The sequence below is a fragment of the Propithecus coquereli genome, unplaced genomic scaffold (assembly GCF_000956105.1).
Source record: "Propithecus coquereli isolate 6110/MARCELLA unplaced genomic scaffold, Pcoq_1.0 Scaffold307, whole genome shotgun sequence".
Lineage (NCBI taxonomy): Eukaryota > Metazoa > Chordata > Mammalia > Primates > Indriidae > Propithecus > Propithecus coquereli.
The window spans coordinates 2,379,172-2,388,525 of NW_012148697.1; the positions used below are offsets into that span (position 1 = coordinate 2,379,172).

At 42.9% G+C, this 9,354-nt stretch overlaps 1 protein-coding gene across 1 annotated transcript in view; it reads left to right on the forward strand.

The window, feature by feature from the left end:
* Positions 1-6,064, forward strand: part of SAP130 (Sin3A-associated protein, 130kDa) — a 79,373-nt gene extending 73,309 nt beyond the window's left edge. The window contains exon 21 of the mRNA XM_012649942.1: positions 5,149-6,064. Coding sequence (XP_012505396.1) covers positions 5,149-5,307 — 159 coding nt within the window. The 3' untranslated portion in view covers positions 5,308-6,064. The remainder of the gene's footprint in view (positions 1-5,148) is intronic.
* The last annotated feature ends 3,290 nt before the right edge of the window (positions 6,065-9,354 follow it).

Below are 9,354 nucleotides of genomic sequence, written 5' to 3' on the forward strand. Positions count from 1 at the left end.
AGTAGAGACGGAGTCTCGCTCTTGCTCAGGCTGGTTTCAAACTCCTGAGCTCAAACAATCCTCCTGCCTCGGCCTCCCAGAGAGCTAGGATTACAGGCGTGAGCCACTGCACCTGGCCTACATTATATTTTAATTCCAAATAAGGTTCCATTCACAGGTACCAAGGGACTTGAACATATCTTTGGGGGACGTGCAATTCAATCACACAACAAAAGCTAATGAAGAAAAATCACATGATCATATCAATAGATGCAGAAAATTTATTTTACAAAATGCAACACCTTTTCATGATAAAGACTTTCAAAATTAGGCCAGGCAACACAGAGACCCCCATCTCTAAAACAGTGCCAAGGTAAATGCTGGTCAAGATACACAGAAAGTAGATCTCGTGTGTTGCTTTGGGCACTCAGAGCTTGTCGTCCCACTTCCTTCCCGCCTCCCTTGTTTCTGCGAGAAGTCAGTGCACTGTTAGCTGTGTTGGGGCTCCCTTGTCTTAATAAATGAAGTGTCATTTTCTCTCTTGCTGCTTTGAAGATTTCCTCATCTTGGGTTTTTCACATTTTACTATGAGGTGTCCATTTGTAGGTCTCTTTGCACTTGTCATACTTGTAGTTCTTTCAGCTTCCTTGATGTTTTGGTTATTTTTCAATAAATTTGGGAGGTTTTCAACCATTTTTTCTTTGAATATTTATTTTCGTTTTTCTCTCTTCTTCTGGTATGCCTCTCACACATCTGTTGCTTCTCTTAATGCTATCCCACATTTCTCTGGGGCCCTGTTCATTTTTTCTCATTGTTTTATTTCTCTGTTCCAGATTGCATAATCCCTATAGATCTTTATTTAAGTTTGCTAATTATTTCTTATACCAATTCAGATTTTTTGAGCCCCTCTCATGAATTTTTAAATTTGAGTTACTATACTTTTCAACTCCAGAATTTTAATTTTTTTTTTTTTTTATAATTTCTGTGTCTCTGTTGTCTATTTCACGTGTCGTAATCATCCTAGTCCCTCACTTTTTCAGTCTTGCTTTATCTTAGTGCTCTGCACTTGTTTGTTATGGGCATTTGAAATCTTTTGCTGTTACTTTTGACACCTGAACGTTCTCACAGGCACTTTCTATTGCCTGCATTCTTTTCAGAAGTATGGGCCACACTTTCCTGCTTCTTTGCATGCCTTGTAATTTTTTGTTGGAAACTGGACTGTTTAGATAATGTATTGAAAGAACTCAGACTGGTCCTCCCACTCTCGGGCTTGCTGTTGTTACTGGCTTATTTAGTGACTGGCTGGATTAGTTTAGTAAAGTCTAACTACTACCCTCCCTCTCCCACACAAGTGTTCTGCCTCTGGTACTTCTCCTCAGGGAGGCCTGTCTTGGGGCATGCCCACAGCCTCCCTGAGATGACAGTGGCATCTCTACTCTTTCTGTCATGCCCACAGCCACCCTGAGATTACAGTGGCATCTCTACTCTTTCTGTCATGCCCACAGCCTCCCTGAGATGACAGTGGCTCTCTATTCTTTCCCTGACCTAACCCAACTACTAAAGTCACTGATTGCTAGCTGTTTCCCCTACTGTTTTCAACAGTGCCCTGGAGCACAGATTCCTCTACAAAACTAATCCAGTCAAATTGTAGTTTCGTGGGCAGAATGGTTTCTAAGGTCAGTGTTCTGTATTTGTTCTGCCCTCGAGAGGGCTCCTCCGGCTGTCCTGTTCTGTCTATTCCTCACTCTATCCTGCAGACTAGCCCGCATGGTCTAGGCTGGACCGTCGTTAGACACACACTTCTTCTCCCTGTTGCCTCTCCACACCCTCTCCTGTTCTTGGGAACACCTTTAGGTTTAAACTTCTTCACACTCTTGCAAATGGAGTCAGTTCCTTTGGGAAGAGATTAGAATTATCTGTTTTACAGCCCACTTCTTACCCTGGCAAAATCTCTGAGCCAGGGCATTGGAGATGCAGGTGGAGACACAACGAGCTTATCTCTGAGTGACAGTCGTGCTGCAGGAGGTCAGCGCTCAGTGCAGGGGGACGAGGGGAGTCAGCAGCTCTGGGTCCTCTCTGCTTGCCTCTCCTACCATGAAACCACTGCCCCAAGTAAAGAAATTCTTGATAAAATATTGGTACTTAGGCTGTTTGCACACAAATGATTTAGCTTTTTAAAAATTGAAATATGCTTATTTTTATTTTTATATGGTTCCAGAGGAGAAGAAAGCCATGCTGCAGGAGATAGCTAATCAGAAAGGAGTATCCTGTCGTGCCCAAGGCTGGAAAGTCCACCTCTGTGCTGCCCAGTTACTACAGCTGGTAGGTGGAGTTCCACCAGTTGTTATATCATGCTAAAGAAGATTCTAGAGATGTCTGAGTTCATGGAACATTCTCTTTTGAGTAAATCTGAAGCATTCCAACTAACATGGGTCTTGCTGGAATTTTTGTGTGTGCTATATAATATTATAATCATTATACCAGTTACATACGATTGTAATCAAAATACATCTGAGTTCTGGTACCCAGACCCAAAATATATGGAACAGCTGTGGTATAAAGTTAAAGATTCAGAATCATGTGCTGTCATGACATCTAAAACAGGGTGAGCCTCAAATGGCCTAACCGTAACCCACTCTTCAGATAAGGTCTCCTAGCCACACAGCCGTCTTATCATGGGGACCAGGAACAGTTCCTGCTTCTCACTGAGTAGTGGGCTGTAGTTCCCTGCCAGCTTCCAGTATTACTCAAATAAGCCAATCACATCCTCTCTCAGAGACCAGGGGTACTTCTCCCAAGTCTGCCTCCCACAGCCCCTGTTTGTTCAATCTGTTCCTGAGTGCAACCCCACGTGACCCTGCATGGTGCGCCAGGTCCTCTTCCCCCAGGCTGTGAGTGCAGTCACGCACCCCATAATAATGTTTCGGCCATCAGCAGACTGCATATATGACAGTGGTCCCATAAGGTTACAGTGGAGCTGAAAAATTCCTATTTCTAGTATTTACTACACTATACTTTTTAATCATTATTTTAGAGTGAATTCCTTCTACTTAGAAAAAAAGTTAACTATAAAACAGCCTCAGACAGGTTCTTCAGGAGGGATTCCAGAAGAAGGCATTATTATCATAGGAGATGACAGCTCCATGCGTGTCACTGCCCCTGAAGACCTTCCAGTGGGACAAGATGTGGAGGGGGAAGACAGTGGTATTGATGATCCTGACCCTGTGTAGGCCCAGGCTCGTGTGTGTATTCGGTCTTAGTTCTTAACAAAAAGGTTTAAAAAGTTTTAAAAATTTCTTAAATAGAAAAAAGCTTATAGAATAAGGATATAAAGAAAGAAAATATTTTTGTACAACTCTACAATGTATTTGTGTTTTAAGCTAAATGTTATTACAAAAGAGCCAAAAAGTTTAAAAATTAAAAGGTTTTAAAGTAAAAAAGTTACAGTAAGCTAAGTTTAGTTTATTATCGAAGAAGGGAAATTTGCTTTATAAATACAGTGCAGCCTAAGTGTACAGTGTTTATAGTCTACAGAAGTGTACAGTGATGTCCTAGGCTCTCACGTTGACACTCACTCACTCACCCAGAGCAACTTGCAGTCCTGCAGTCTCCATCCAGGGTTAGTACCTGATATATGAGTGCCATCTTTTTATCTTTCATGCCATAATTTTACTTACATTTTCTATGTTTAATATTTAGATACAAAAATACTTACTATTGTGTTACAGTTGCCTACAGTATTCAGTACAGTAACATGCTGTACGGGTTTGTAGTCTAGGAGCAATAGGCCACCCGATATATCCTAAGTGTGTAGCAGGCTGCACCACCTAGGTTTGTGTAAGTACACTCTATGATAGTCGCACAATGGAATTGTCTAGATGCATATCTATAATGTATCCCCATTGTTAAGAGACGTATGACTGTGACTGTATATGTCATGAACTACCATGAATCTTATCTGTGCAACGTTGCATCTTACATATTCAGCTATTTCCATAACCCTAGGACAAGAATCCCTCCTTCACCAGCCAGGTGAAGAGACAGCAACATCATGAAGTTTTCCCTTCTTTTGAGTAGCACTGATCTGATGAAAATTGTCTATTGTCAGAATCTAAAAAAATATAGTGCCGTGGCTAGTTTTTACTTACAAAAAACTATTTCCGTGAAACTTGTGGACCTGTTTTTCAGAGAAATTGTGAATTCAGGGCAATATTTAAAAGTTATCTTTGAAGATAGACTCTGAACTATGGCAAATTATAATGTAAGTCTTTGTTGATCAATATTCTATACTGTTTGTTAACCTTAGTACCTTAGTCGTTGGGAGAAAGGACTTTGTCATCCCAACAGCTCTCATACCAGCTTAGAAAGGTGATTCAAAGTAGGCTCATTTGCCTGAGGTTGACATAGAAAAGTATCTCTGAGGTCACGATGTCCTCCCTCTTATGTGTTGCAGACAAATCTGGAACATGATGTCTATGAAAGACTTACCAACCTACAGGAAGGGATCATCCCAAAGAAAAAAGCTGCAACTGATGATGATCTACATCGAATAAATGAACTCATACAGGTTTGAATGAGCCTTTTCCCTTCTGATCATCCACTTTGTGAAGTTGCTTACTACGAAGTCCTACTTCTCCCATTTCCCTCCCACATCCACTAGTATCTTTAGAAAAAACCTATTATTTGCTTCAGCTTTCATTACTGAGAAACACATTTTCTATATATAAAAGCCTCAAAATGGCCTCTCCCAACAGTGAGCAGCTCTTTAAAAGCCGTTGTCTAGGCCGGGCGCGGTGGCTCACGCCTGTAATCCTAGCAGTCTGGGAGGCCAAGGCGGGTGGATCGTTTGAGCTCAGGAGTTCGAAACCAGCCTGAGCAAGAGCGAGACCCCGTCTCTACTAAAATTAGAAAGAAATTAATCGGACAACTAAAAATATATGTAGAAAAAATTAGCCGGGCTTGGTGGCGCATGCCTGTAGTCCCAGCTACTCGGGAGGCTGAGGCAGGAGGATCGCTTGAGCCCAGGAGTTTGAGGTTGCTGTGAGCTAGGCTGATGCCACAGCACTCTAGCCCGGGCAACACAGTGAGACTCTGTCTCAAAAAAAAAAAAAAAACAAAAGCCGTCGTCTTCATGGTCACTGGTTGATGACGTGATGTCTTCTGTTTCAGGGGAATATGCAGAGGTGTAAACTTGTGATGGATCAAATCAGTGAGGCCAGAGACTCCATGCTTAAGGTTTTAGATCATAAAGATCGTGTCCTGAAGCTTCTAAACAAGAATGGGACTGTCAAGAAAGTGTCAAAATTGAAGCGAAAGGAAAAAGTGTAAACCCAGAAGAATCAGGAGTTTGGAAACAATTTGTGAAGAATGTTGATGGGGGTGGGGGGAGGGTTTTGGTTATTTCCAAAGTGGAGCACTGAAATAAAGGAAGTATTCCTTAATTCACACGTGAAAGCAGAGGGACCCATGGCATCCAGTGGCATGAAAAGACCTGAGCTGACCAGACACAGTGGGCCCCTTCCTTTGTTCAGACGTGTCCCTGTTGAGCCTGCTCTGTGTCATAAGTGACTCCCGATGCGTCAGTGTCCACCAGTTGGAAGCAGTGACAAGGATGGATGGCTGGTGTTCTCCAGCCAGCCGGTTCATAGAGTATCTGGTGGATTCCTGCAGGCCCCGTACTGAGCCTGGACCGGAAGTATCCACTCGGACCATCTGTTATCTCTCTACGCTGAAAAATGAAACCTCTTCCACTTACCCCATTCGGTTCTTCTGCCTGACCGACAAATGCCCAGTTGGCCTTTACAGCAGTGCCACAGCACCAAGCGAGCTGCCACATCTCACACTCTAGGAGTTCTTGTCATTTTTTAAAAGAACCATTTCCAAGTGAAATTGTTATATGGTCTGTCCTGCGTGTGTCGGAGTTGGGTTTTTATGGAGGTTCGGAGCAGGCAACGTCGTAAGTTGCTCTCAGATCCGTGTTCTGAGGCACCTTCTTGCTTATCTGTACTTCTGTAGCTGGCGTGACGCTGTCGTATGTACCACACATCTCCAAACATTAATAAAGGAATCAAAGAGGTTTTTGTACATGAGCAGTTGGCATCTTTTTGTAAAGTGAATCAGTGCTATACTCTGAACTTCACTGAAGTGTTTCCCCTACTGCGATTTCTCACGCACTGTTGAGAGTCTGCTTTGTTACAGTTTAGTTGGTCCACAGAGTGCCGCTTATCCTGATCATCTGGAGATGTTACAGTGGTAAAGTCTGTTGGACCACGGTTATCTTAAATACAAGCCTGTATTGTGGCCCAGTACAGATTGAAATTGATCAAATTATAGGACTATTAACACATTAACTGCCACACTAGAAAAAAAATTTTTTTCCTTGGGGCCACGATGTTTTATTACAAAAATAGAATAAAAACTCTGAAAACAAAACGATCCTTTCTAATTTAATGAAAAATTTGTTATTTTTTATTGTTTTCTGTGTGTGAGTTATATGCAACTTGAAAAATAGTTCATGTGGCTCCCAAGGTAAAGAGACATGTGAATTACATGTGCTTCACATGTGCTTCATGAAGCCCTGGGCTCAAAACTAGTGTGAGTTAAATACAACTCACATGGCAGTTAATGTGTTAAGGCTGCAGTACTAAAGGTGGAGCACTTGCAGGTGGGTGGATTCTCTTAACAAGGTTGTTTTTCCTTCCTGTGAACTAGGCTGAGTGGTGGGGTAACTCAGGCTTGCTTCCTTTGGGTACAAGACCAGCAATCTTTCTCCCTTCTATCTGCCTTCTGTGTGACAGGCCAGGAAAGATTGTCTCAGAGGCTGCTGCCTCTGGGAGCAAGACCTTACCACCCTCCTCCCTTAGGATACATGTTTCCAGCCAATTACCAGGTTGGGGTTGGAGCTCTTCTCTTTGCCCTGACGTGAATAGTTTTGAGACAAGGAGTGTATGCCCGCGCCTTTGGGACCAGTGTCTGTCTCGCCTGAGACAGCCCTCCTTGTATTCGAATGGTAAACTGTCATCTGCTGTGAGATTGGGGTAGAAAGAAGCAAAGCCGACTTTTGGCCTTCCTAGGGTTAGGCCACGTAGGCCTGCATGGCGCAGAGGCATCCCGGGAGCAATCGGGGCTGTTTCACCAGAGCGTTTCAATAGGATGTGGCACCAGCTTAGATGCTACCAGTTCACCAGGGTCCTTGGCCCGAGTTCTCATCCGTGCACACATTGCCCCAGTGCTCCCACTGGCTAGTGTAGGACAGGGTTCAGGTGGTTGGGATCCTACGTTACAGGCATGTTCTCTGGAAGTATTGTCACCATTTAAACAAATTTTAGGTCATGCTTTTCAAAGGAAGTTTGTCAGTACAGAGCCTTGACGTCAGTGGAGGTTGGAGTAATAGTGTTTTCACTGTTCCTTTGCCTTGTGAGGACAATGTCATCAGAAGTCAGGAGAGGCAGAGGGGAAGAATCTTATCTAAAGACACAACGGTTTTGAAAACAGCTTTTTGAAAAAGAAGTAGTTGACATACAATAAACATTTTACGCAATTCAGTAAGCTTCGACACGCACACCCATGAAACCACCCCACAGTGCGAAAGCTTCCTGCGCCTCTGACGCGTTGCCGCCTGCCCATCCCCGCACGGACGCCGATCTGCTTTCTGTCGCTCTAGTTTAGTGTGGATTTTCTAGAATTTTAAATGAATGAAATTATACAGTTTGTACTTTTTGGGGGCAGAGAGTCCAGCCTGCCACTCGGCGTGGTGGGAGTGGGTGCCGGGATTTGTTCTCGTTGCTCGTCTCAGCAGTGCGTTGCTCTGTATGGCCGAGCAGCTGTTGCATGGTTATTCCAGTTGTTCATTCACCCGTACAAAGACACGTGGGTTTTAAGAGGTTCCGAATATTACAGGTAAAATTTTTGTACGCTTGTGGGCTTCGTATGGGCATGTGCTTATACATAGCTTTTTAAAATTTTTCTACTGTATCATATTTTTTTTGTTTGGTTGGTTTTTTTGAGACAGAGTCTCACTCTGCTGTGCAGGCTGGAGTGCAGCGGTGTGACCATAGCTCACTGCAGCCTCCAACTCCGGGGCTCAGGCAGTCCTCCTACGTCAGCCTCCTGGGTAGCCGGAAATACAGACATGTGCCACCACACCCGGCTGATTTTTTAAAATTTTTTGTAGAAACATGCTATCTTGCCCTGGTGTCGAACTCTTGGGCTCAATCAATCCTCCTGCTTCAGCCTCCCAAAGTGCCGGAACTAGAGATGTGAGCCACCGCACCCAACGTGCGTTTTAATTACTGATTCTACATTAAGTTATTTACCAGGGATTTATGACCAGGAGATAGGGCTGAGAAGTCCAGAGACTGACTCTACTCCAGAAGAATGTCATTCATATATTAAAGATTAGAAAGAATTGAAAGTATATTTGAAATAAGACTTAGATTTGGCTGCTGCTCTTTACAGTGGAAAATCAGAGAAACATAAATCTGGAAAACACATTTTAGCCCATCTGGCTGGTCTAGAAAAATCTTTCATACTATTTTTAAAAACCTGGATATTTCAAAAGATCATTAAATAGAAAATGCCTTATGTATATTTCTGGTGATTTTATCATAGTAATAATATAGAGTCACTATTTTAGCGTTGAAAAGTTATTTCCAGATTAGGCCGGGCGGGGTGGCTCACGCCTGTAATCCTAGCACTCTGGGAGGCTGAGGTGGGTGGATCGCTCAAGGTCAGGAGTTCGAGACCAGCCTGAGCAAGAGTGAGACCCTGTCTCTACTAAATAAAAATAGAAAGAAATTGGCCAAACAACTAAAAACTGAAAAAATTAGCCAGGCATGGTGGCGCGTCCCTGTAGTCCCAGCTACCTGGGAAGCTGAGGCAGGAGGATCGCTTGAGCCCAGGAGTTGGAGGTTGCTGTGAGCTAGGCTGACGCCACGGCACTCTAGCCCAGGCAACAGAGTGAGACTCTGTCTCAAAAAAAAAATAAATAAAAGTTATTTCCAGATTATATAGTCTACTCCAAGCTGGGATGAAATGGATACCCTAAAAAGGATGTAGTTTTTTTCTTTTTAAATTGTAAAATACCATGCGGAACCAGAAAACTACTACCTGAAGCAAATGTGTGGCTTCACGAATTTTTTTTAATCACAGGCTTGTTCTCTGTGTTCGTTTTGTTTTATTTTTTAAATCACAGGCTTGTTCTCTGACAAATTCTTAAAGGAAGAAAAACTTTAAAATAACCTCCCAGGGTAGAAATAGAACCTTGTCAGTCACCTCAAGCCCCACAACTGCTGTATTTGAGTCACAACCTTCTGCTTTGCTCTAAAATAGCCATTATCTTAACTGTTTTTTTTTCTCAAATAACCATTTTTATTG